Below are 27,864 nucleotides of genomic sequence, written 5' to 3'. Positions count from 1 at the left end.
TCCATTGCAGAAGGAAATTTTATTTTGTCAAAGATATTACAAAACGAGTGTAAATACTGCTCTTTTTAGTAAGGTGGATCCTGCAGCTGAATAAATGTGAACTGCTTTGACAGGTGAAAGGTATTAAAAAACAAATAATGCTACAAATATTGGTTAAGGTCAGTAAACATTAAAAACACACACAAAGCTTCACTAAGTAACAAGCAATGAGAAATTACGTGATATGTAGGAAGGGGAATAGCTATGTGCATTATGATCTTTATGGAAGACATAGTTTGTATATAAAGACTTATAATTTTTCTCCAAGGAATTAACCAGAGATCATTCCTGTGACAAAATCTATTTAGACACAAGAATGCAAACAGAGCAGAACTGGCCCTCATGATGTGGAGCTGGTTTCTAGGTTCTCAGCATGACCACCCTACCTACCTCTCATCACAAGAGCGATAGTAGCCCTAAACCCCTGCATCACTAAGGCAAACACTTTAAGAGAAAGGCAGATTCTTTGGAAGGGAAACAATGCATCAAGGGTGCATGGCCGAGATGTGGTAGATTGAGGGGTGATCGTGAACCAGTCACTTGCATCCTAGAGACTTCTCCCATGAGTAATGAAGCATTTGTCTTCTGTACGTTGTCTAAAGGTTTAATCATTGTTTGGCATTGTTCCACCTACTGATTTTAAAATGGTATCTCTCAAGAGCCAATCTACACATACAGATAAGGCAAGTGCTGCAGCCACTATGGAAAAATTATACTTCAGAGTGTAGATGGGAGAAATCACAGGGTTGAATACTTTCTCCTCTCCCCCACGAAATAGCTCAAATGTAGACGACTAGCATAGCAGAAAGGTAGACAAGAACTATTCACTCTGACATAATAGCTTCCTAAGTTACAGGGACTTTCTGATACACATTCAAAGATACAGTCCTTCGACCGCCATTCTGAAATTGGACAATCCCAGGAAGGTTGCGTCATAAGCTTTTTCTGGACAGTTAGATTGGTCCCAGGACTACTGCTGCTAGAGGAAAACCTCTGAGTGTGCATCATTATTAATTATTGTTTTTATTATTATTTACATTTTACATTCCGCTCATGACATGCATTGGAGCAGTCAGTAGGTCAAATGAAAGCAAGTGTAGAATGGCCTGTTTTCTGTTAAAAGTCCAGAACACCTTCTATATAATGTGCTGCTGTATTGAAGCCAGCTTAACGTACTCTTTATTACTGAATGTTGAGAAGAATGGACAAGGATAGGGTCCAATGGTATTAAGTGAATACCTTTTATTGGACTTACTAGTGGCATATAACACAGACATTGGAATCTGTGCAACTCCAAAGTTTGCTCCCATTACAGGTCCAATAACAAGCATCATCTAGGTTTCTAACATTATGCAATTATTTTTCTACTTTTATTTGGTCTGAAAAAATAACCAAGTCAATTACCAAAAAGGAGACACACACATTAAATATTTCGTAGCTTATACTCAAAGCTTTGGTGATACGCAGTATCAAAACTGGGCTAAATAGGAGGCAGTTGAAACCACATCCTTTCATGGGCCTATTGCTGAGAAATGAAACTTTTTGAGTTTTTTCCTTTTCTTGGGTACTTGTAAGGTCAACTCTATGGAAGAAGCTCATTTTGATGGGAGACGTTCAATTGTCTGCCTTAAGAGCTCCCATTTTCACAATTCTGCTACAAGAACTTTGCTTCGATAGAGCTGATCCAGCAGCTGTAGGTATCACTTCCATCTGTCAGCAACGCAGACTGCACATCAGGCAATGAATACATGCACTCCTTCATTTGTTCAATGGCACTTTGTGAGAGCCTCCCACTCAGACACAAGCCAAGTTTGCAAACAGAATCTCTGTTGCATTGGATTTTGCTAGTGCCATATGTTATATACACCTTGCCATTAAGTATAACCCAGGGATTGGCATTTGGGCATGAAGGAAAAGGGAAATGAAATCACATGAATGCCAATTAATTTGCAGACAGCAAGAGGTTCTTGCTACCAGCCCATTTCAAACCACTTTGAAGACAACACAGACAGCCGCCTTTGTTAAGCATATAGGTCTGCTTTATTTCCAATGTTCAACCCATGGAGAGATCCTGTCACAATCTGAATGGAGGAGGGTAAAGCCCACTGTAGTGCTGCTTCAGCACACTAAAGCGCATCGCGTGAAGAACTGTTCTTTGGCTGATGTTTCCCTGCAAAAAGCCAACACCCACCTGGACGCTCGGGACACAGGAACATTCCTCAGCAAACGAAAGCATCGTGCGTTTGCAGCAAGACACTGGAAGGTGCACCAAGGCTATGCTCAGAAAGACAACCGTCCCAAGCTGCCCACGAGGGAGCACTGCTGGAGCGTCAAGCAGCAAATACTGGTGGTAGGTTTTTAAAAAATTAAACTAAACCCTCCTCCAATAAAGGAATAAAAATTTAAAAGCAGCGCCTTTCAAATGACCCCGCTGTAGGCAGTGGGGACTAGAAGGCACTACAATGTGTCAGAATGAACAAATCCAGTGCATTCACCGTCCATAGAAAGAATATGGATTTTAAAAATTCCAAAGTTGTGTAGACCTTCTGAAAACGAGCAAATCCCTTCTTGGTACAAGATATGGTGGTGCTGCAAAAGAGGGAGAAGAAAGTGGTTACTTGCAACCCTCAGCATCCAAACAAACATTCGCTCTGATAGTTCTGTATCTGCTGCCACCATTTATCTTCAACCAACCTCTCCGATATTATCTACTGCTCTTGCTAGTGGGCAATGCTTTAGACATGGGGTGTTGCTTCAACAGAGAAAGTTCTTCAAAAAGAAAGAGGATTTATTGCAGGGCTTCACAACTTTGGCTCTCCAGCTGTTTCTGGAAGGCAACTCCCATAATCCTCATCCACAGTGGCAAATAGTCAGGGATGATGGGAGTTGCAAGTCGGCATCTGCAGGAGGGCTGAAGTTGCGTGGCTCTGATTTACTGTTTCATAAAGAGAAAATGAACAAAAAGCAAACAATGGTCCTTTCCAAGAAATGCACAGTTCAAAGCACAACCAGTTACAATGTTCTATCCTTCAGTCCAAGTCCCTTTCTGCCAGCCTCTTCCTTGACAGATACAGCATGCATTCTGACATGTACAGAACCTCTCCTATCAATCCAGGTAGCTGGCAACAGTTTCCATGCTTACCTCGCTAAACCCCTAGGCCAAGCAACAGATAAACACACAATTTATTTATTTTTTATATTGCAAGTTAATTCTTCACATTCCCTACTTCCCCATGGCTGCACAAGCTGAAGATCTCTTACCACGGCTTCCGGATTACTCTGATTCTGTAACTGCAATAATTTCTTCATTGATAAAAAATTCAACAGTCTCCTCCTCCCAGTCATCCACATTGCTATCCAGCTCGTCTGTGTCCACTCCTGAAAGGAGAGAGAGGAGGCATTAGATTTGGAATGGCTTGAAGGTAAACAAATGTAGTTGAGAATAAAAATGAATCTGTAATCATGTTAAAGCATAGCTATAACCGCCATCTCATTGACACCAGGACAATTCCAAGGGTAACTGAATCAGGCATGTCACCACTTGTTCAATAACTGTAGTCATAAGCAAGTTTTTATTTATTTATTTATTTATTTATTTAATAAGCAAGCAAGCAAACAAACAAACATAAACACACACACGCTGGCAAGAGACAAACAGGTTGCTCACCTGTAATTTTTGACCTTTGGTGATCTGGTATTATTCACAACATAGGCTTTATGTCAGTGCAATAGTGCCTCCAGAAGGATTTTTAGCTCCTCATAGCACTCTAAAGTACGCCTTCCACGTACTCGGTATCTTCAGTGGCAGAGCGCTTCCCAGCTCAGTTCTTGAATGGCCGCTGTGCAGAATGGACTTCATAAAATAATCAAGGTACATCCGGAAAGCGGGGAGGCTGGGTGGGTGTTGTGAATGACACCGGATGACCAAACTATCAAAAGTTACAGGTGAGCAACCTGTTTATCTTAGCGGTGATCTGGTATCCTTTACAACATGGGCGATTAGTGGACTCCCCCCAAAAGGAGAAGGGTCTGAAGATGAAGAGTTGCAGATCTTTATTTAGTACAGCCCGCCCAAAACCTGCCTCAGCCGCAGAGTAGCTATCTAAAGCACAGTGTTTAACAAAGGGCATGTTGGAAGACCAGGTGGCTGCTTTCCTAATTTCAGAATAATCAATGCCTGATAAATAAGCAGCAGAGGTGGCCGCTGCCCTAGCTGAATGGGCTTGGAGGTGCTAGGAGGCTTAATGCCTTGTTTGTCGTAACAGGAGGAGAGGAGTTGGACCAGCCATTCGGAAAACCACAGATGCGAGACAGGCTGGCCCTTGTGGGCACTCTCGGAGGTAACTAAGAGTCTATCGGACTTTCTAAAGTCCTTAGTTCTTAGCTCAGATGGGGGGGGGGAGACTGTTGAGCCCTTTTAGAAACGTTTTGCTCTCTGGGTGGGTAGGGGGAAGGTTTTTTTAGAATCACATCCTTTATGCATCACAGAAAGGGCTGATATATGGACCTTGACAGAGGAGTTGGAATATCTGGTATGTTTTAGGGAGGTCAAGTACAGGAGAACTTGAGGCAGAAAGTCCTCAAGTACAGAGGCGGAAGTTGGGTCGAAGGCTTTAGTCTGAGCATAGTTTGTAAATCTTTTCCATTTACAGGAGTAATTGATTATGGCTTTCCACTTGTGGAGCAAGATCTGGTCTAAAAGTTCAGCCTCCAGGCCATCATGTTCAATGTTTGGGGGCTGTGATGGGGCACTGGGCCCCTGTTCTGTGGGAGAAGGTCGGGGCTCTGGTGGCAATGGAGATGGAGACCTCGAGACAGTCATAAGAGCAGAGGAAGCCAAGGCTGCCTCAGCAAGCACAGTGTGAATATTATGCATTTGGTTTTGTGATGTAAGATTTGGCAGGAGAGGGAAGGGCAGGAAAAGGTAGTAGAGATGTGTGTTCCAGTGGATTTGAAAGGCATCTCCCAGAGAGTCCTTGCCTACTGCTGCCTACTGCAGAAGAGGGCGCATTTCCTGTTGTGCTGAGACATGAAGAGGTCCACTTGGGGAGACTCCCAACATAGGAAGAGATTGGAGAGGATGTCGTGGTTGACCTCCCATTCGTGTTGGCAGGGCGGATCTGTTTCGCGGCTGAGATTGCCCGCCAAGACATTGCTGCCGCCCTTGATGTGAAGAGCAATTGGGTAGATATGGTGGTTTATTGACCACTTTTAAAGTTGAATGGAAAGGTTGCAGAGGGATCTGGAAACTGTGCTGCCCTGATGGTTGATGTAAGTGATGATGGTTGTGTTGTCCAGTAAGACTTGGACCGTTTTTGCCTCTCAGGACTGGTAGGAAGGACTTGTGAGCTAAGAGAACAGCCAAGAGTTCTAGGAGGTTTATATGGAGTTTGTGGTTCTGGAGACCCTGTGCATGAAGCCCCAAACAATGAGCCCCCCAGCCCTTCAGGGAGGCATCTGTTGTGACAGTCATTGAGGGAACAGGAGGCTGAAAAGGTATGCCTGCTGTTAAATTCTCTGGAAAAGTCCCACCATAGCAGGGAGCCCAGAATCATTTTTGTGGCAACAGAAGTTGTAGCCACTGCTTCTTATGGTGCCTGTGGTGGTCATCCCAACGTCTTTGGGTTTTTTTGAAGGTGGCTTGCTCAGAAATGCCCGAGATGGTTTTGACGTCAAGCCCAACTTCAATAGTGTTGATGAGAGAGGGGATCATGGCATTCGGGTAGGTGGGACTGCTCGTAAAGGGCCACTCTCAAATGCAATTCCCTGCTCTTCTGAGTTTGTTCAGAAAACAATAAACAAATTTTGCAGGTGTGTGAGTTGTCATCTTCCCCTCAGCAAAGCAGGCAGAGGTCGAGCCTGTCTGAAGAGGAGAGAGTCCCGGGCCAAGAGAAAAGCGTTTAAAAGTATTTTTAGAGTCCATAGAGACAAGGCCAGAACACAAGGCAAAGAAAAGTCAGGGAAACAGTCCAAGGTCAGAAGGGACAATAGCAAACTGTAAATTTTTGCCTTTCAGGCACCAAGGACAAGGAGCAAATCCTGAGGGATGTGTCCACGACAGCAGTCAAGAAGGAACTGAGCTGGGAAGTGCTGAGCACGCTCTGCGTGTGAAGGGCAGAGCTCCAGAATGCTATAAGGAGCTAAAATTCCTTCCATAGGGACTATTGCTCAGGCACAAACCCCACGTTGTGAAGGATACCAGATCACAACTAAGATCATTTCCTTATAATAGTTCAATACTTTTACAAAACCCTTAAATACTGTAGTGTCTGAAACATGCAAAATACATCAGTTACTGAATCAGAAACAATGTCCAAAAATTATGATTCCATTACTGGTGCATTTTGCACCATCTATAAGATTTAAGGGTTTTGTAAAAGTATGGCCTTATAGCATTCTCTTCTCTTGCCTGTGGGTATATTGAAAATCTGTTTGAAAATTTGTTTGGGGCTACAGTCATTGAAACAATGGTAACATGCCCGATTCCATCACCCTTGGAGTTGCCTGCCTATTAGTTCTGTCCAGGCTCTGCTACCAGTTAACTACTCAGTTTACCAGTAATCCCTTTAAGTGACAGCCTTGTCAACATTTTTCTCCTGTAGCAGAAACAGGTACCTATCTTTGTGTGACTATTTCAGGTTATTTTAGCCAATAAGAATAGCCAGTTAAGAATATTTCCCAAGCAACCAGTGAGTCTGTTCAGCCTACCTCCTCGAAGCTCCAACCGCTCAGTTCTTTGCTCCATGTATAGCTCCTGGGCCATCTTGCGGTATTTCTTGAACTCTTCCATCATTGTCCGCCGTCTGTCTACCAGTTCCTGTAGAAGACAAGGGGCTTATTAAATTCTTCTGTCAAAATGCAGCCAGGAACCTCACCAACAATGATCAGCTGGGAAAAAAAACCTGTAACCTGAATCACACTGATCTGGAAGTTAGTTGATGGAGACTAGCAAAAGACATCAGACATACTTTTCTCCAATGCATCAGAACGCTTGATGCTCTGAAAAGTTTATTATAAGAAGATTTCGGCCAGAAAAGAGGAAAGGCTTTTACATAGAAATTTCACTACTAAATACCACTAAAGCAGGGGTAGGTAACCTTGGTTCTCCAGCTGTTGAACTACGACTCCCATCATCCCCAACCACAATTTACTCCTGCGCTAAAGCCTCAATTTCTCCAGACAACAAAAAACAAGTTCCAAGCAACTTTTCAGCCATTCATGTTCCAAGAGCAGCATACCTTTGAAGCTTTAGATTGGCTCAGACGGTCTTTCTGTTCAAAAATTTTGGAATATCTCTTCAGATCTTTCTTGATTTGCTGTAACAAGGGAAAGTGACAAGGGAAATCAGCCTATCAACTGCCACCAGTGGCTCTCAATAACTCTGCAAATTTATATTCCAGCAGTGTTTCAGATTTTGAAAATTGAGTATTTTGTATATATTTTCTACGTCTCCCAGCCTACCAAGTTATTCTGAGAAGGGAGAATAACTGGTCCCAGCTGGCCCTATCCACTGTTGCTGGTGTCTATCTTATGTTTCTTTTTAGATTATGAGCCCTTTGAGGACAGGGATCCATCTTATTTATTATTTCTCTGTGTAAACTGCTTTGGAAACTTTTGTTGAAATGCGTTATATAAACATTTGTTGTCTCTCCCCACACTCCTCAGCACCTGGAGTGTGATCCCAGATACTGGTAGCTCTGAGAGCTGCAACTTTCCCAAAGCTTTTAATGGTGGCAGTCCCGTGAAAATAAAATTTCTCAGAATGACTGGCATCTGGGTCACTGCTGGGGTAGCAGTCCAGGTGCCCATGAAAGGTGGCCACTGGAAGGTGATATCTCCCTCCCGTTCACAGAACAACAGTCAAGGAAGTGGGTGGGAGTGAAAGGGGCTGGAGGAAGGATAAGACTCCATCATGACCCCAAGGCCATCAGGGGCATAAGCTCCACCATGGGTTCAGATAAATCCAGTTATTTATGGATATATTGGAAATTGTGGTTTGTCAAGCCAGTTACGAATGGAACCAGGAAGGATTCCATTCGTAACTGGCTTATCTCTAGTTTAAGGCCAGCTTCAACTTTGCTTTCTACCATATAATTTCCAAGTACCAGAGAGGCTTCCCCAATATTGGGCTCTACACACTGACCATCAACCCTAACAAGCTACATCAAGACAGACATCAAAACGGACACGGCACCTTTATTTGATCCTGGGTGAGCAATGTGGGTGGCCTGGGCCTCCAGAGTATTTGGCAGAACCGATCTTTGTTATTCTTCTGGAGAAGACGACCCTGGAATGTCCACAACCAGTAGGCATTGTCCACCTAGAGAAGACATTTCAGTAACACTAAGCCATTAGGAACGCAGAATTCTGTAGCTGCCACAGCACAACACAAAACTGAACCTGGGAGAGCACCCATCAGCTTTATGTTGGAGTTAAGGTATTAACATTTCTAAATTTCACTAAATAATGCCTTCACTTGTACATGGTAAATGTTAGCTAAGCGATTCTCTTTGTGTGCATCAGAGCATACATCAGGTATGCAGACACACTCTGGAAGCCCTTAAATGGTGGTCTCTCATTTACTAGAAGTTCTTCCAGTAAGAGCAAAACCAGTATATTGGCCTACTGAAAGGCTGAGGTACAAAAGCAGGAAAGAAGAAACAATTATCAGATAATGTAGGGAAGGACAAATCAAAGTTATTCAAGCTAAAATAAATGCAGCTGACTCTTTGAAGGCTCTAAGTGGAAGTAGTTAAGAAAGAAGCCTTGATAGTACCTTGTGACTCCACCAAGACACAGAAGTCACCACAAAGCGGCCTGTTGGATCCCATTCCACATCTGAGGCTGTGTAGTGCTCAGCAATGTTCATCATGGTGCAGTCTGATGTATCAACAAATGCTAAGGCACCATTCATGCTGCACAGAGAAACAAAGGAAAATACATGCACATCCTTTCAAAGCTCTGAAGCGATCTAGGAAAGACTGCTTAGATGCCAGGGCATGAATTTTTATTTATTTATTTAATGAATTTGCATACCGCCCCCTACCAAAGTCTCCAGGCAGTCTACAGCACAACACTGAATGAAGAAGCAAGGTTTCATCTCCAAACTGGAGAGCTGCAGACGCATTTGTTTTTGGTAAACCCCATTTCTTGAAGCGGGAACTTTCAAATACTATACATGAAAAAAAAAAATCTATAGTAAAGAAAACTAACTTCCTGATTTCTATTTCTAACAGAAATCAAACTTTATAAAACTTTTAAACAATAAGGTTACAGCCTAACATTAAGATACCACTCAACTCTTGGTTAGTTTTGCTAGAACAGACTGGCATGGCTACCCTTCTGGAATTGGTTTCAAGTTGAGATTAACTACATGCACCTGATGAGGTTACCTGCATGCAAGCCTGATTTCTAATTCTTAACATCTCCTGATGAAGACGCTTTAAACTTGGAACACATCAGGTGTTGATATTTTCAATTATATTTAAACATCTTTTATCTACAAGAGACCTAAACAGCACTTCTAGAGGACTGTTCAGTAGCAGAATATCAAGGACTGAAGGAAAACACAGCTTTGCATTTCCAACCCATATATTTCCCTAGCCTTGTCAAAAGGTAGCACTCACCTCCTGAGACCAGCCAACACCACAAACTGTCCTTGAGGACTCCAGAATATCGTGTTTGCCTGTTGCTTGTCAAATATTTCTGAAATAAATCAGTGTGAATAAAGTTAATAACCCCATCTCAGCAACAACAAGAGTTTTTACCTACTATTTCTCTATTGCCGTCTTCATAGTTATACTCCTGGTGAAACCTCCATTTGCACTTCTCAAACATTAGGAATAGCCAGATTAAATTATCTCTCATCTAAAGAAGAAGTCTTAGCACCCACAATGAGAATATATTATTTACATATTAACTGATCTGCAGTACACTGCTTCACCTTATTTCCAGAGAGCTTTAGGAGCCCATTGCACTATCCTGCAAACACCTCAATCCTGAGAAGGGGTTTCCTTCCCAAGGTTTTGCCATGATGTTTACCAGAGATGGGAATCAGCACTTCAGGATGAGCCAGATTCTCCCCCACTTTAGGCCTTTTAAGAAACGTGGGTGCAATCCACCAGAAATGCCTCCTGTGCAGGCCCTATTTAAAATGGCAAGCTTGCACAATTCATATTTGCTTTCAACATGGTATATATACTTAACACCATGGACATGCCTAAAAACTATGTAAACTGTTTAACAGAAAAGCAGGCTAGAAATCATTGCTCTTGGTTTTAATTCCACATTCAAATTATTCTGTAGGGCACAAATTCCCAATCTTGGGTCCCCAGATGTTGGACTACAACTCCCATCACCACCCACAATGGCCATGTTTGAGAGTCCTGCCCTAGGGAGAAAACAAAAGATGCCCTTAATTCAGAGCTCAGCCAGGTCTTTCTTTGTAAACGATCCTGCCTCCTAGTGGATAGAGAGGGGAGCGCTCCAAGCTAAATACAACTCTGTCTGGTCCTGTTTGTTTAGGCCTGCTCAACTCTGCCCGCCCCCAGCTGTTTCTGGACTACAACTCCCATAATCCCCAGCCACTGTGGCCAATAGCCAGGAATTATGGGAGTTGTAGGCCAACATCTGCAGGAGGGCTAAAGCTAAAAAGTCCTGGTTTAGGGGAATAGCAATTGTGGGGTGGCAGGTGGAATCCAGATCAGAACTGCAAAGGCACATAGTTGAATGACACAACTCCACCCTCAGCGAGGCCACTGAACTCTACTTACTAATAAGCTCGATCTTCCCATTGCTTTTCACATGGTAGAAGGAGCAGGAGATCCGAGGTGTCTCTCCATGTAACACAGCAAACTTGCTTCCATTTGGCTCCCAAGCAAATGCTATGATGCTTTCTGCAGGAAAGAAAAACTCAAAATTAGCCTGGTGACGCTGCATGGATAAGACCCATTTGTTGCTCTAGATGGGATCGGGAAATTCCAAGACCAGAGACAATTAGAAAACCTGAACAGGCTTCTCATTCACACAGGTGCAGTCGATGTTCGGAATCCACAGGGCATGATTCTGGAGGCACATGATGCAAGAACACTGCTGAAGCAAAGTCAGGCTGGGATGCCTCACAAATGCTGCTTTAAACTATTTAAAGCATAGGGAAACAACCTTGGCTCTCCAGCTGTGGTTGAACTACAACTCCCATAATCCCCATCACAATAAACTGTGGTTGGGGATGATGAGGGGACTATTCGGATACATCTTCTAGAAGTATCACCAGAATAGGGATGATGGAAGGAGTTGTCCAACTACAACTGAAGAGCCAAGGTTGTCTACCCCTGCTTTAAAGAAAAGCAGGATAGAAATGTAATACATAAAACACAGCTCCCCAAAAAGAGACCTTAGTACCTTCAGAGCCAACCCCATGATACCCATTTCCCTTTCTCTTACTATTTAATGCACTCTGTGCTACTTCTATTATTTTTAATAGCACCTATAAGGCTGGTTCTATCACACCACACCTTGTATTTCACCTTTACTGCACTTATATATCGTCCCATATAAAATCTCTGGGTGGTTTACAAATTAAACACTTAATATAAGTAGTACTCCCCCACCAAAAGCATGCAGACTCAAACATACACCTCCCCTAACCCCAGCGGATGAAAACGTGATGCATTACCCAGCGGGGACTATATGGAGCATGTCCCTTTACCTTTCATTTCGACTACATCAACTGGAACCTGCTTCTCTCTCATGCGGAAGATTTCAAAGTTGGTCACTACACCCTGGGAAGGGAGAGAAAAAAGTGGCAGTCATGTCAGCTCCACTGACAAGGACTTTCGAGATGTGTTTAAAGCAAAAGTAGCCATCTTTTGCAGTTTGTGATTGAGCATTCAGGTGCCAGAAAACAAGACAGACTCTAGAAGATGTATCAGAATAGTTGATTCATCTCTACCAGCACAGAACGAACTGCAAAGTACCGCAAAGAAAAGCAAACTAGACAGGTGTGGCATCTTACAAGCCCATGATGACTGGAGCTTTTCAATTTTCAGCCACATTTTAGATACCTATAAATTGAAAAGCAGTTTATTTATAATCTGCCCTCTGCTTATTTTTGGAGTTCTGCAGCAAGTATGTTCTGCTCTTCAACTTCTAGCAAAAAAAGCCTTTTTGCAATGCAGGAACTGAGATCCACAGGAAGAGCAGGCATAAGACAGAATGGGATCTACTGGTAAATCTCTGGGCAATCTGTAGTAGATCATCAGATTTTCTGAATCCCAAATGGGGGCGGCTGGGAGGACCTGCTAGGGCTGGCCTTGTGCTGATCATTTATCTACAGACTTCAATAAAAGCAAAAACTCTGGTGAGTGAAAGATCTCCTCAGTGCTGCTAGAATAGAACTGGAAAATTCAGACTGGATTTTGTGAGCAGAGGAAGATGTCCACGTTTCTTGATTATAATATTTACAGTATATAATGCTTTTCAACAAGAAGTTCTTAAAGCCATGTGCATAGCAGAAAAGCCTACTCAATATCTCAGTATTGATTAAACGAAAGAAAGGGTTCCCAAAAAACCAACCAGTACCATGGAATTCTCTTCCCCCTCAGATTCAGTCTGCCTCCTCCCTTTCACACTTTAAAACCTTATTGAAGAAATCTCTTTTGGACCAGGCGTTTGCTCTTTTAATTTAATTTAATTTTTTAAATCTCGGATGCTGTTCTTGTTTGTACACCACCTTGAGTCTGTGGATTGGGTGGTATATTAAATCTTTTCATAAAATAAATAAATGCTTAGAAGTCACATACCTGTGTGCCTTTGGGAGTCCTGTCTACCTTCACACACAAATAGTCCCCATTCTTCTGCCAATGTAGCTTGCAGTCAACCACATTGAACAGATTCCGCACTCTGATTTCCTGTCTGGAGGGCAGCTGCATCAATGTCACCCTGGCTGGGATATCCTTGTCTTCAGGCACCCAAAAGGCAATTATGTTGCCACCTGGAGACCACGAAAAGTCTCTACAAGGTGTAAAGCAAATGTAAGAAACAACAGTTTAGTAGTCTGAGACATGTAAAACACGCACACATGCACAGAGCAGACAGCTTTTATGAAATCCAGATCTCAGACATCAGAAAAGGAGAGGAAGTTATTTCTAAAAAGAACAGGGAATTATTTCCATAAAGACAGTGTCAAGTGAGGCCAGAGCTAAAAGGAAAAACAGGTATACTCACTTGATCCCTGTGATTTTCAAACTCTTCTTGTCCAGCAGACCCATTGACTAGAACAAGAGAAAGACATCAAATTGATTTAGTGTATCAAATCCCACACTCACTTTTATCTTAAATTATGAAGGTTTAAAATCAGATTTAAACACCACTGTTAGAGAGGAATACCATATGCCAGCACTATCTTACTTCGAGTCATTCCTAGCGTGATTTCTAAAGGACCTTGTGGAATTGTAAATACTGCCCCAGAACTCAAGTTTAAGCTCACAGTTGCAGTATCAGTTCAACTGGCGTTCTTCAGCCTCCCTATTCTTCCTAGGCAGTTTCCCATCTGTTTTCTCCTTCCATCAAGGGTCTGAGACTGGAAATTAGAGGGTGAGGTTGCAAGGGAAAGAAAATCAGTGGGCAGGAGAACATTAGGCACACACCACCACCCACTATGGTAGATTCTCCTATGCAAACCTCCCCTTTCTGCTTTCACGTTAAGATATGAAGCTGCCTTACATGGAGTCAGACAATTGATCAATCTAGCTCAGTTTTGAATGACAGCAGCTCTCTAGGCATCAAGCGGGGGTCTTCCCCAGCCCTCCCTAGAGATGCAAGGGATTGAACTTCTGGATGCAAAATGGGTGTTATACCACTGTTACGGCCCCTTAGAGGCAATAAACACATGAAGCTGCCTTATACAAAGCAAGGCCACTGGTCCATCCAGTCCAGGATTGCCTGCTCTGACTGGCAGAACTCTCCAGGGCACGAGACTTGTGCTTTTCAGGTTAGCACGGACTCTGCTCTTATTACTGGGCAAGTGTTTTACTTTCACCACATGTTAATTGCAAAGAGGCATTTCACAGAATGTATCACAATATAAAGAAGCTTACAGGTGTTTCATAGATGCTAAGAGTGTCCGATGTCATTCGAGCAAAGAATTTACCATCATGACTCCACCTAAGCAAATGAAAATTTCAGCGAGTCAGACTTGTTTTAATTCCCCATAACAAGGCATGCACAGAAGGATATCAGTTTTTGGTCAGTAGCTATTGCATCTCAACTTACTTAAAAATGGGCCAATGGGCTGAACTTTCACAGTGGAATCCTCGTTTCTTCTGTCCAGTTAGGATATCCCAGATAATGATTGCTTGAGGGTCATCCTGTGTGTCCATTAGAGGGCTGAAGGTCACCAGATACCTTCACAAACAGAGGGGGAAAGAGCTATATTGACCAAAGAAACACTCCTGTGCTTTCAAGTTTTAAACTTTGTGTGCTTTAAAACCAACCCAGTACGCAAGGTTTATCTTTTTCACAGTGTAATCCTGATTACTCTGGTGACCCACTAAGCTGAGTGGGACTTGTTCTTTAACAGCAAAAAACAACTTTGTTAGTTGTCCAATAACAATTTGTTCTCTGAGTGGCTAACAACAGTAAAAACATCCAATTAAAATACATAACACAAAACAAATTACAATAGAAAACGCAATACATTTGTAAAACTTTGTTTTTTTTAAATCATTTTTAAGCCTGAGGAACAGAAAGGTCTTCACCTGGCATCTAAAAGAACAAAGTGACGATGCCAGAGGAGCCTCACTGGGGAGACAAATTCCATAGACAGGGTGCTAGCCACCTACTTCACTTCATTTGGCAGGGGCACTTGGAGCAGGGCCTCTGAAGAAAATCTTATGTTCGAGTTTGAACATATGGGGCAAGATGCTATTTCAAGTAATCTGGTCCCAAGCCATTTAGGGCTTTAAAGGTTAAAACCAGCACTTTGAATTGGGTCCGGAAATGGACTGGGAGCCAGTGCAGCCAATGAAGCACTGGCATTGCATGATCAAAATGCCCAGCCACAGTTAATAATCAATTTTGGACCCATGGCAGCATCTGGACCATTTTTAAAGGCAGCCCAACGTACAACACATTGCAGTAATCTAAGTGAGAGGTTAAACCATAGCATATCAGCTGAAGTTGATAAAAGGTGCTCCAAGCCAGAAGTCACTTCAATCTCTTGTGACAGGACTGAGCACCTCCAGACTGTGAACCTGGTCCTTGGGGAGAGTGCAGCCCCATCTGAACATCATTCAACCAGACAGATTAACCACTGATCAACAGAACTTCTGCTTTGTCTGGACTGAATCTCAACTTGTTCACTTAACGTGTTCAGTAAGTGTGCTCAGAATTACAGCTTGAAATCTGTGTTCCAGAAATATGCTTTCCAACTACAAAATTTAGGGTGCAAGCCTATCTACATTTATTTGGCTAAGCCCCAAGAACTCAGAGGAAATTGATTCTGAATAAACAAGCCTACAAATGCCAGTATTAATCTTATAATCTTTTAAGACGGCAAGCACATCTTAATGTATTATTTAGAATCAAGTAACTTCTTGAAGCTTGTTAGAGTAACACCACCACAATGCAGGGTTTGTGTTTACCAGACATGGTTCATGAATTCTTTTCTTTTCTTTTTTTAGAAGTCTGGAGGAGATTGTTTCCAACAGACAAGAGATATTCTTGTCCGCATGACTCAGAAAAGGACAGGTCTTCTCATTTGGGCAGTGTTCAGTTTGGCCAAGTATCAAAAAGAAATTAACAAGACACTTGCCAGTTTCATAATAGCTATTTACAATCCCTGAGGCAGCTGTCCAAAATATTAGTTCCACGCTGTGCTCTGGAAACTATGCAGTATAGAAAAACAGGCAACAAAGCAGCCAGAAGTGAAGGAATGATACTACCCTGAGAAACCACTGCCATGAAACCTGTCTTGTTGCCTGCTCTGAAGACTCTACTATCAATATGGTCTATTTGATAGCTAAAAGGCTAACAAGAGGAGAACATTCTAGAGATACTCCCACAGCTTCAGTCTTTAGCAAACAAGAATCATCTTCTAGATAGTAATTAAGTATCCTCTACATGGAATATCTACAGATTACAGGTAAGGAAATGAGATTCGACCTCAATTGTAGCATAAATCTCCGAAATCTCTTATTTCAAAGACACCACACCTACAATTAGATTTTCAATGACAGAAGACCTCAGTACCTCCAATGATCTGCAGGGGTAGCTGAGAGTGGGGGGCATGAAAGAGAGAGCTATAAGATGTGGGGCAGGTGAAATGACCAGTTTCTTTGAAGCAAGGGAAGTGAGTTGCCACAGAAGTACCCCAGTGCCAACTATCAGTGGTTCTGGGAAGTCACTTCCAGACTAGGGATGTGCACAGAACCGGCCATTAGCATGGCGACGCAGAACGGGGCGCAAGGAGGGATACTGCTGTCTCATGAGTCCGCTTTGGAGAGAGTGCTGGCGGGAGAAGAGCGGCGAGACGAAGGCTGGAAGGTAGGCAGAACCTTCCCTGCCTCTTAAGGGAACAAAGCCCTCCCGCATTCAAACTGGCTCAGACACCGTAGGAACATAGGAAACTGCCATATACTGAGTCAGACCATTGGTCTATCTAGCTCAGTATTGTCTTCACAGCCTGGCAGCGGCTTCTCCAAGGTTGTAGGCAGGAATCTCTCTCAGCCTTCTCTTGGAGATACTGCCAGGGAGGGAACTTGGAACCTTCTGCTCTTCCCAGAGCGGCTTCATCCCCTGAGGGGAATATCTTGCAGTGCTCACACATCAAGTCTCCCATTCAGATGCAACCAGGGCAGACCCTGCTTAGCTAAGGGGACAAGTCAGGCTTGCTGCCACAAGACCAGCTCTCCTCCCGCCAGTCCATGGAACCAGTTTGGCGCTCCAGAAAAGGAGTGCTGGACCAGTTCTGTGCACATCCCTATTCCTGACTGGAAAGCAACTTTGAAGTCTCATTAAAAGACTCTTCCCAAAGTATTTTTTTAAAATAAAAAACTTGCACTGGCTCTAACTAAAAGTGGACTACAGTCCTGTTATTCACCAAGGTGAACGAATAAAATCTGATTTTTAAATGGAACAGCTGGGCACAGGAGTTGGGTTTGAGGTGCCCTTGGTGGCCTACCAAAAATATCAGGGGTTGCTAGGACACTCCTTCTTCCCCCAAACCCCCTGAAGGGGTCAGGCCCTGTTCTTGATCTCTCACTGCATCTCCAACATGCAGTGCTGCGTCAGGAACAACACCCTAATCTCATCCCTGGCTCCAACTAGCAGATGAGGTGCTTGGAAATGGGGGCGGTGTGGGTCGGCTGCTGTGTTTGCAACACACTCCCTTAACACCTCACACACACAGCAGCCAAACCAGCCCCAGTCTCTCTTCCAACCTTGGAACTGGGTAGGAGGAGGGAGACAGTGTTCATTACAAGTATTCAGTAGGGGAGGGGACAGATTCTGGAATTGCTCTGGGCTTTTGAGGGTCTCAGAAGCATGGTGCAACTGAAATTTTCACTGCCCTCTGCAGCTTCAAGGAAGTTTATCTTCTCTGCCAAAATGCTGAGAAAGTTGTTTGGACCAAACCAACTGCTTATTAATAGAAAGGGCTCTTGAAAACAGGATTACAGATACAAACAGATCAAAACTAAGCATGTAAATAAAAACTAATATGCGACACATCTACTTCTTGAGGCACCTTTTGCGAATAGTTTCCTAGAGTACCTTTCACAAGGCGAGAAGTCAATGAGCTGCACCCCCTGGTGGCTGAACCTCTGAATCTGTTTGAATTTCTCTCCGCCCCACAGGGCAATGCCCCTCTGATGGAATGTAGCCAGATAAGTACCCTTCGGAGACCAGCGCACATAGGTTTCTGTCCATCGCTGCAGAACAAAAGAGCACAGAATATCAACCGGATCACAAGTCATTTGATTATGGCATATTTTACCCAATAGTTGAAAAAAGGTATTTGGAGCTAGACTAGCCTGGTCACAAGTAGTTTATTACTTTTTGGCACCTAATGAGCCACTGAAGCAAGTTAACTTGTTTACAAACTATCAACTAGGTATGTTCCAAGCCTTAACTTTCTGAACTATGTATACTGTAATTGCCGATTTATAAAAGAGTTTTCTGTGCTTCTTGGTTTAAAAGAAGCAACATACAGAGCTTTTTAAAAATCATTTTCTGATAGTATAGTTATTGTGGGATGGGGATTCTGTTTATTTATAAGAAAATTGCAGTAAATTAGCCCTTTCTCTCATAAGAGAATCCCGCCTTGGGATTGTTTTAATGTAAGGCAGTATACAAATTTATCAGTAAATAAATATTCTGTTCTATATAAACAAACTTACTCCATTTACTCAACTCTCAATTTATCCAGAGAATGTGCATTCTGGAGAGGGAAATCTCCCGGTCATGAGAATGTGAAACATTTTCACTGGCAAAACAGTTGATGCCATTTGTCAGTGTATTCTCATAATACACAAAGCAACTGAATGTTTAAGTCTCGTTACACATCCAGTTTCCTCCCTGTTTACAGCCATTGTACAGGGACTATTCTCAGTATATACAGAAGCCTCCAAGAGACACTCACAGCTCTCTCCTCAATTGTGACAGGCTCCTTAACATCATTCCAATAAATAGTGGTTCTGTCTCCTGATTCAAAGATCACGCTGTACTGATCTCTACAGTCTGGGTCCTCCAACCAATAGCGCAAATTTCCCTGCAGAAGGAAAATAAGTGAATCAAATAAATAAGCATACAACACAATGAGAATTCAACTATGGGGGGAAAAAAATTCTATTAGAGGGCAAGAATTCTCCCCCATCCCCTTAAATGTCTCTGGCTAAGACAAAGGGAATGTGAGAGCTAACACAATCCTAAAATGGATGGTTTGTTAGAAGTGGATCTGGCACCAATGGTCAAAGAGCCCTCAGATTCACTCCACTGAGTGAGGGTCTGATATTCCTATCAGGGATACAACAGCATCTCTGTTGGGAAGGTCTCAGGAGCTCTGCCCCTGCCTATGCCTCCCGTGGCTTTCCAACAGGCCTCAGTCAGAGCTGGCTGAACAAGGTGTGCTACTTGGCCACTTAAAACCTTAAGCATTATTAAATAAATCATTGGCAGCAATGTGGACCTCCTCACTCTAAGCATTCTCAAGGACAGGGTCCCTTCCCATCCCTGACTAAATGAACCTGGGACTGGATGGGAGGAAAACTTTCAGTCAGCCAAAACGTTCATGTGGAATTGGTGATTGAGCCAGAGCTCTAAAAAGCTCTGCCATGCAAAGCAGGAGGGTCTTACCAGGTCTTTAAAAGGTTGTTTTTCTGGAATTTCCCACTCATCACTGATTGTCATGTATCTGAAAGAGTGAGTAAATCGGTTATGCAGATTTGCATTTAAATGCTCAAACTTCTGTTCTTAAAGGAAGGATGAATCCCTGATTCTACTCACTTGTCAAAGTCAGTGAAAAGATTGACCCTGAAAGTGTGCTGCTTGTCCAGCTTGTACCCATCTGCATTTTTAATAGCATCCACAGCATGTGTTGGAGACATGTACTCCAGGAAAATATACCTGTAACAAAATGCAGAGCAGTCTGATTAGTCAGTGCTGACAGTAGCACTCAGGATACTACCCACAGAAGTGACTGAGCCAAACAATTCAGCCGCATTTCAACAGTGGCAAATGGCCATACCCCAGTGTAACAACTCTGCTCCATCATCTTCCAAACTGGTTTACATAATGGAGCAAATGCCATGTAACATGGCAAGACTGAAGCTGCAGCAGCTTCAGCATTACCTTTTGTCAAGAGCCCTTTTCTCACAAGTGGCATGCACCATATTGAAACAAGGTACATTTGACTTTGTTGGCAACTGAGTAACCACTGCAATTGCTGCATAGTAAAACTAAGACTCCACACATTTGCCCCACAAGCATATAACGTGTCACCTGTGCAGGAGCCTAGACTTAATGCGCAACCAACTAGACACACTAGGGAAAACAGAGACAAGTGGGAGTTCAGTTTAAGAACATCAGAGTGAAGACAAGTATTTCAACACACAGTTCATGGGAAGAAAGAGAAGGCTGTTAGTCTGATGACTGGGGCCAAGCTGATCTTAATCCTTTCTGGTGGCTTGCTAGGAGTGGCTTGCAAGGACCAAGAGCTTCCAACAGCTCTTGGACCTCTGACCTGAGCTTTACCCTAGTCGCCATGCTCTTTACTTTTTTGAAAACCTGAATCAGAAGCAAAGTTATGCCAACATTATGTATTCTATACAAAATGTGCTTTCCCTAGGAACAGAACTTAGCTTTTCTCAGACAACACATAGTAATTTAAAAATTATGTTAATAAGAAAGCCAATCTATTCACGCGCAAAGGATAGTACAATGTGCATTAGCAAGAGACTGGGTCCACATCACTGTCACTCTCACAGAAGCAATTTCTGTCAGTGTCCTCTCTAATATGCAACTGCTCAACTTTAGTCAATTTCAGCCCCATTTCCCAGCAGAAGCCTATAATTCCTGGACCTTCTATACTCACCCTTTGGTCTGCCCATCAGCTTCTGGGTAAAATTCATTGGTAATTTTCCCAAACTTAGAGAAAATCTTATGGATAACATTCTTTAGTTTCTCAAGACGATCTGGACCAACTTGGGGGACATTGTCCACCACAATCACTGAATCAATTCCATCTGCCTCCTGTGGACGCTCCTGAAGAATATCTCCAAGTAATTCTGTGAAGAGAAAGCAAAATTGACATGTGAAGACTGGCAAGCCCACCACTGTATCTAAAGATAAGAAAGCCAACTGCATTCACTGTGACTGGTTAAGCATCTGCTAGCTAGCTATATTGGGCAGCAACAATATAGAAAGATTCTGAAAGGCATCATCTCATGCTGGGTAGGAGACGGCAATGGTCAACCCCTCCTGTATTCTACCAAAGACAACCACAGGGCTCTGTGGTCGCCAGGAGTCAACATCGACTCGATGGCACTTTACCTTAGTTAGCAGAAAGTCACTGTGCAAAGTCCATGTTGTAATCGGTCTTCTAAATGCTACCATGGAAATGAATGTAGCTTTAGCATAAAATATTGAACATACTTGATTTGTATGTACCTTTCTAAACATTATACTATACTTTATTGTGCAACTACTGCGCTATTCAGTGGTAAACATTTGTTTAGAACAGCTGCACACGATTTCCCCTTATTTGCAGGCCAGTGTGGTAGCTGTCTGAAGATGTGCACCCACTTCTGCCTGCCACAGCACTTTCAGTGGAGTTTGCCACCACCCTGCATGCTGTTATAAAAGCACTGTGAAAGTCACCATGGCCCTCTGCATTGAAAGCTTTGCATGAGTGCTGTTAAAGTTAGCTAGAAAGACACGCTCAACCCCTTTAATTAGAGCAGCTCAACAGGTTTTCCCTGCTTTCAAAAAGGCATTTAGTCTAATCATCCAGCAGATCCATAGGACTACTGCCAGTCTTCATCCTCTATTTCTGTAAAGTGCACCTGTCCTATTACAATTATTTCTCCTTTGGATTACAATAAAAGATATGATGAATTTGTAAAGCCAGGTCTTCTTGACACAGTCTTGATCTGAATGGTTACATGCACAAAGTCAATAAAATATCCCAGCATGCTGAATTATATAATAATGGCTTGAAAATATTTTGCTAGGAATGCTTTTTATATATGTACAGGCAGTCACCAAGTTACAAACACACAACTTACAAATATCCGTACTTACAAACAAAACTCCATAACATATTACATTAAGCAAGTCCTCAACTTACAAACGCCAGCTCACACATAGAAACAAGTCGTTGCTCTTGGGAGGCATATGCATTCCGAGTTATGAACATTCAACTTACAAATGAACTTTTGGAACACAACCCGTTTGTAAGTTAGGGGCTTCCAATATATAATATACATTCCCAATTTAAAACTACATCTGAAACAAGTTTTACCTTAGCAAAAAAAAAAAAAAGTTGGTCAATTATGTCTCTTAGGGATTTAATAGCACTGAAACTGTGAGGCCATGCTATGTAAAACAGTGGAAGCCCTGCCAAAATGATTCACTCTTCTGACCGCATGACAATTACTGTGATCAGAATTTTGGGATGACAAGAGGTTGAAACTGAGCGTAAAGAAGACAGTGCCAGCAACTACCCCTTTTGACTTCAACATATGCTCTCTGGTCAAAACTGATTCAAGGGGGATGCAGCAAATTGGCTTTTGCGTTGTTTTAAGCCACAAACATGAAGCTATTGGTTAAACTATACATATCTCCCCCTATAGATGTCTGGAAAAAATGTAAGCATATACACAGAAATCAAAATTATCTAGACCTTTACTAGTTGGGTTTACTCTTTTGTGAATCCCATGTCAAACACATTTTGACTCCATTAAAATTCAAATTCCGTTTTAACAGGAGGATCACTTTGGCTACAAAAGTGTTCTTGCATGAGTGAAAGGGGAATATCCAAGACATCTGTTGAATGGGTTTTATCTTCAGTCAATGTGGTTGGAAGCTTTTAAACATTTCTAGCAAAAGCTATTTATTAAAACAGCTAATGCAACCCAATAAATAAATAAAAGCTTCTTAAGAGGACATGCTCAACTAATAAAGACTCTTAAGCCAAAGACCACCATAAGAGTGACACATCTTTCTCCAAAGACCACCATAAGAGTGATACATCTTTCTCTATAATCAGAGAATTCTGTGCACAATCAAGCACTTGGCAGAGACTTTGGATTCATGAGAATGTTATATTTAGGAGCATATTTCTAGTCTGCATAACAAGCAAAAACATGCAGGGTTTCTTCAGAAGGCATGGACCTGTGTGCTCTATGTCTCTTTGTCACAGCCTTCAGTTATATTCATATCACCCTTTTCGCTTGCCACTGCATCCCTCTCACAGATCACTGAAGTAACCTGCAGAAATTGGTAACATTTATGCAGATATGCTGCACAAACATCATCTCCATAATGTATTTTGAGCATTCAATGGACTGGTTCAGATGCCACACTGAGCCAAAAGTAAACCTTTTTTTATGTGATATCTCAGAAACTTGGGAGCACAAGCTCTCCCCTCTGTTTTGGACACGAGCCTGGAAAGAATTCTACTCCCAACTGTGGTTATCAAGACAAGCTATATTGTCTGAACCAACCGATCCTGGCTTATTTTAATCAGAAGTTTTAAAATATAGAATAATATAGACCAGATTTCAAACGCAGGGTCATAACATAGTTCTATTTTAAGAACTGGTTAAAATAAGCAAGAATCAGTCATTTGGACATCACAACCAATCACGGCTTGTTCCAACCACAATTGGAAGTAGAAATCTGCCATGGCTCATACACAAAGTTTGTGCTTCTGAGGATTTGTGATGTTGCACAAAACCAAAGATTAATCTTGGCTCCATGTAATGTCTGATCCAGCCCAATGTTGATTTCCTTTCATACAGAGTATGAAAAGACATGCCTATAAATAATATGTAGGAAGAAGATAGCAAAGAGATTATCTGTCTGCCATGTTTCCTTGCATTGACATTCAGTCTCTTTTGCAGTTTTGTGTGTGACTGTATTAATAGCAGCAAAGAATTAAATTGCAAGTTCGATCAAATCCCATAGTATTTGTGCACTAATCTCACACACATTACATGGAAGTGAAGAAGTGAGACAGTGAACTGGGGTTGGGGGATGGGAGAAGATAAATGCTAACCTATTTTGAGAAGTGCTCCTATTATGAAGAGGAGAGGAGAGCTGGTCTTGTGGTAGCGAGATGAGTTATCCCCTTAGCTAAGCAGGGTCTGCCCTGGTTGCATATGAATGGGAGACTAGAAGTGTGAGCACTGTAAGATATTCCCCTCAGGGGATGGAGCCGCTCTGGGAAGAGCATCTAGGTTCCAAGTTCCTTCCCTGGCATCTCCAAGATAGGGCTGAGAGAGACTCCTGCCTGAAACTTTGGAGAAGCAGTTGCCAGTCTGTGTAGACAATACTGAGCTAGATGGACCAAAGGTCTGACTCAATATATGGCAACTTCCTATGTTCCAATGAACTGTAAAGAAACTCCTGGCGACCACAAGCCATGTGGTTTTCTTTGGTAGAATACAGGAGGGGTTTATCATTGCCATCTCCTGCACAGTATAAGATGATGCCTTTCAACATCTTCCTATATCGCTGCTGCCCGATATAGGTGTTTCCCACAGTCTGGGAAACATACCAGTGGGGATTTGTACCAGCAACCTCTTGCTCCCTAAGCAAGTTACTTCCCCACTGCGCCATTAGGTGGCTGTAGCCCTTGAAAAATGGCAGTCTGTATGTCTAAATAAAGAGTTTCACAGAAATACTTACTATGAGCTCAGTCTCCAAACCTACTTCTAAATTATTTCTTTTGCTCTAACGTTTTCTGTTAAAAGTAAAACATGTGCAGAAATGACTGCCCAAACATAAACTAGTATACATCTCCCCACTAGTAAACATCTTTATTTGCAACAATTAATAACCATTCCTTCAAGTGTTCTCGGCAACTCAAGAAGTGGCCCTGGAAGAAAAGGCATGCTGGTGGTGGATATCTGATCAACTTGCAACTCTTATATGCCAAGTTAATTCAAAAGACAAAGATGCAAATGCACGCAATCATCCTTTGAGGCTAAGACAAACTCCTTGTTTGGCTAGAACACTTTAAGATGCATTGGAAGCCTTTGAGCCTTTGCCTTATGATGTACATAAGAACAGCCCTGCTGGATCAGGTACAAGGCCCATTTGGGCCAGCATCCTGTTTTACATAGTGGCACAAGCAAGAGGTATGGGAATGCCCTCTCTCCTGCTGTTGCTCCCCTGCAACTGGTACACGCATTCATATAAAATTTTATTTATAAATGCAACTAAATCAACATATATCCAGAAATGTCACATGCAGATGCCCGGCAACATAAGTGCAGAGCTTGTGTTCGGGAGAAGGATGGAGCCATTCTTCTGGCCAAGAACTTATGTACCAGACTGATACCCCACACAGTTATAATTGTTCAGATGCCAGCAGCCTACCATTCTAAGGACTCAACCCATGATGCTCAATGTCAAAAGTAGAAGCATTTGTTTTCCTACAGTCTCTGCCCGGATAGCTGAGCTTCTTATGTGCTCTTTGGTTACAATTCTATAGTGTGGTTGAGCAGCAACTGGTCACTTTATAAAAAAAATCAAAATGAGAACCATAGCACACAATGTACCTTTGAAGTGTTACAGAAACATGTCATAATTTAGTAATGGAATTGGGATTCCAACCCATTCCCCATCAAAGTCCCCCACCCACATCTGTCATACCATGCAGCTACCCAGGCCGTCCTAAGAGTGCAGGTCCCCACTAAAGAAACAGCTACAATACTTATATTTTTGCTCCATTCAATGGCACAAATAGCTTTTGGATTCAGCATCCCCTAGCGAGTCAAACTCTCAGGTTACCTTTGCAATCCTAAACAGACTGGCTGACATCCAGACAGTTACTCAATAGTACTACTCAAGAATTACTCTAAAAGAATACTTGGTTTAACTAGGAGTACTCAAGAGTAGTTTAGTCTAGATGTCAGCCATTTGCCTGAAAGCAAGTTTCCTAAAAGCTATGAGATTATCTTCAGAGTCAATTTTAGAATCATGAGGCTGTAAGGTTCCAAGATAAGTGTGCCCAGGATTCCAGGATTTATTTGTCAATGACATTTGTATCCCACTCCTCTTCCAAGGAGTTCAGGGCAGTGAACATGGTTCTTCCCCACAATTCGATCCTCACAGCCCTGCGAGATAAGCTGAACGGAGAGGAGCTGGGCCCAGGAAACAAAGTGAGCTTTGTGGATGATGCTGCCAGGGGTTGAACCTAGGACCTTCTGCATCAAAGCAATACGTTCTGTGCCGCTGAGTTGACCCCGTCCTCTTAGGTGAATATCTGCCAGCACTCACATGTAGTCCCTCATCCAAATGCACACCACCTTCTTAGCAAAGGAGACAACTCCCTCACTGCCACAAGACCAGCTCTCCTGGAGCAAGAGAGCACCTCCTCTGCACAGGTTTACACCCACCTCTATGTACTGCATCCTAAAAATGAGAAAAGGAAAAGTGGGCAGGGAGATGAGTTGGGCTCAGTGTTCCCTCTAACAGGGAACACTGCTTGGGCTGGTCTAGGGAAGGAGAGCTGTTCTTAAGAACATAAGAATAGCCCTGCTGGATCAGGCCCAAGGAAGCCCATCTGTTCCATACAGTGGCCCACCAGATGCCACTGGGAAGCCCACAGGCAAAAGATATGTGCATGCCCTCTCTCTTGCTGTGGCTCCCCTGCAACCGGTACTCAGAGGCATCCTGGCTTTAAGGCTGGAGATGACCTGTAGCTAGTAGCTGTTGATAGACCTCTCCTCCATGAAGTTATCCAAACCCTTCTTAAAGCCATCCAGGTTGTTGGCTGTCACATCTTCTGGCACAGAATTCCAGAAATTGACGATGCGTCTGTCCGTTTGTTGGTTCTAAATTTCCTGGCAATTAATTTCATGGGATGACCCCTAGCTGTAGTATTATGTGAGAGGGAGCAGAATTTCCCTCTTGTGGCAGCAAGCATGAACGGTCCTCTTTGCTAAGCAGGGTCCACCCTGGTTTGCATTTGAATGGAAGATTACAAGTGTGAGCACTGTAAGATCTTCCTCTCAGGGGTTGGAGCCACTCTGGGAATAGCATCTAAGTTCCAAGGTCCCTCCCTGGCAGCATCTCCAAGAGAGGGCGGAGAGAGATTCCTGCCTGCAACCTTGGAGAAGCCGCTGCCAGTCTGGGTAGACAATACTGAGCTAGTTGGACCAAATGGTCTGATGGCAGCTTCCTCTGTCAAGCAGCCTCCCCAGCAATGTCCCCTCTACTAACCAGGATTCCCAGATGTTGTGGACTACAACTCCCAGCATCCCCAGCCACAACAGCCTTTGCTTGGGGGTTATGGGAGTTGTAGTCCACAGCGTCTGGGAATCCCTGCTAGAGAGAACCCTGCTCCCCATTCAGGGAACTCCTTGGCCCCTTCCTCCTCCACCCACCTTCCTCGTCGACATCGTCCACGAAGTCCTCGGGGTCGCTGAAGGAGATGTCATCCTCCTCCTCCTCCTCCTGCTGCTCCCGCTCAGACTCCTCTGGCTCCCCTTCAGGCTTCTCCTCCTCCTTCTCCTCGGTCGTCGTCTCCTCCGCTGCCTCCTTCTCTTCTTCTTCTTCCTCCTCCTCCTCCTCCTCCTGCTCTTTCTCCTCGGGACTCTTCGGCTCCTTTTCGGCTGGCGTCTCCTCAGCGGCTGCTACAGGCGGCGGCTCCTGCTGAGGCGATGGAGGCCCAGACGACGGGGCGGAGACGGGCGAAGAAGACGACGGCCGATCCTCGCCCTCGTCCGGCTCCTTCTCCTCCTCCTCCTTCTCCTCGTCCTTCGGGGGCTGCTGAGGGGGCTCCTCCGCGCCGGGCTTCGCCTCAGGTTCCGCGCCGGGCTTCGCCTCAAGCTGCTCCTCCTGCTCCTCCTCAGCCGCGGGCCCGTCCAGCTGCCCGGCTGCCTCCGAGTCCCCTCCTCCGGCCTCGCCGCCTCCGGGCTCCTCGGACTCTTCGGCGGAGAGGGTGTTCGCGGCCGCCGCCAGGCTCTCCTCGGTCTCCTGCATGGGCAACGCGGGGCGTCGGGGGGCCTGCGGGGCCTCCTGCTCGCCTCACCGAGAGAGAGAGACGCTCACCCGAAGGGGAGGGGGACCAGAAAGGGGGCGCGCGCGCACGAGCAGGCT

General features: G+C 43.6%; 1 protein-coding gene across 1 annotated transcript; it reads right to left on the bottom strand.

The window, feature by feature from the left end:
• On the bottom strand, positions 1-27,864 carry EIF3B (eukaryotic translation initiation factor 3 subunit B). The gene is made up of 19 exons (XM_053276585.1): positions 27,150-27,864; positions 20,627-20,819; positions 19,540-19,659; positions 19,390-19,447; positions 18,677-18,805; positions 17,809-17,966; positions 14,311-14,442; positions 14,136-14,202; positions 13,264-13,310; positions 12,840-13,050; positions 11,747-11,819; positions 10,812-10,934; positions 9,666-9,744; positions 8,816-8,954; positions 8,234-8,359; positions 7,278-7,355; positions 6,748-6,856; positions 3,301-3,417; positions 1-2,628 (listed from the first exon to the last, which is right to left on the bottom strand). Exons 1-18 carry the CDS (start codon positions 27,745-27,747, stop codon positions 3,314-3,316), a joined length of 2,544 nt encoding a protein of 847 aa, XP_053132560.1. The 5' UTR covers positions 27,748-27,864; the 3' UTR covers positions 1-2,628; positions 3,301-3,313.

The sequence above is a fragment of the Hemicordylus capensis genome, chromosome 13 (genome assembly GCF_027244095.1).
Source record: "Hemicordylus capensis ecotype Gifberg chromosome 13, rHemCap1.1.pri, whole genome shotgun sequence".
NCBI lineage: Eukaryota > Metazoa > Chordata > Lepidosauria > Squamata > Cordylidae > Hemicordylus > Hemicordylus capensis.
The sequence above is the reverse complement of the archived record's forward strand: the minus strand, read 5'-3'. Positions and strand labels throughout refer to the sequence as shown.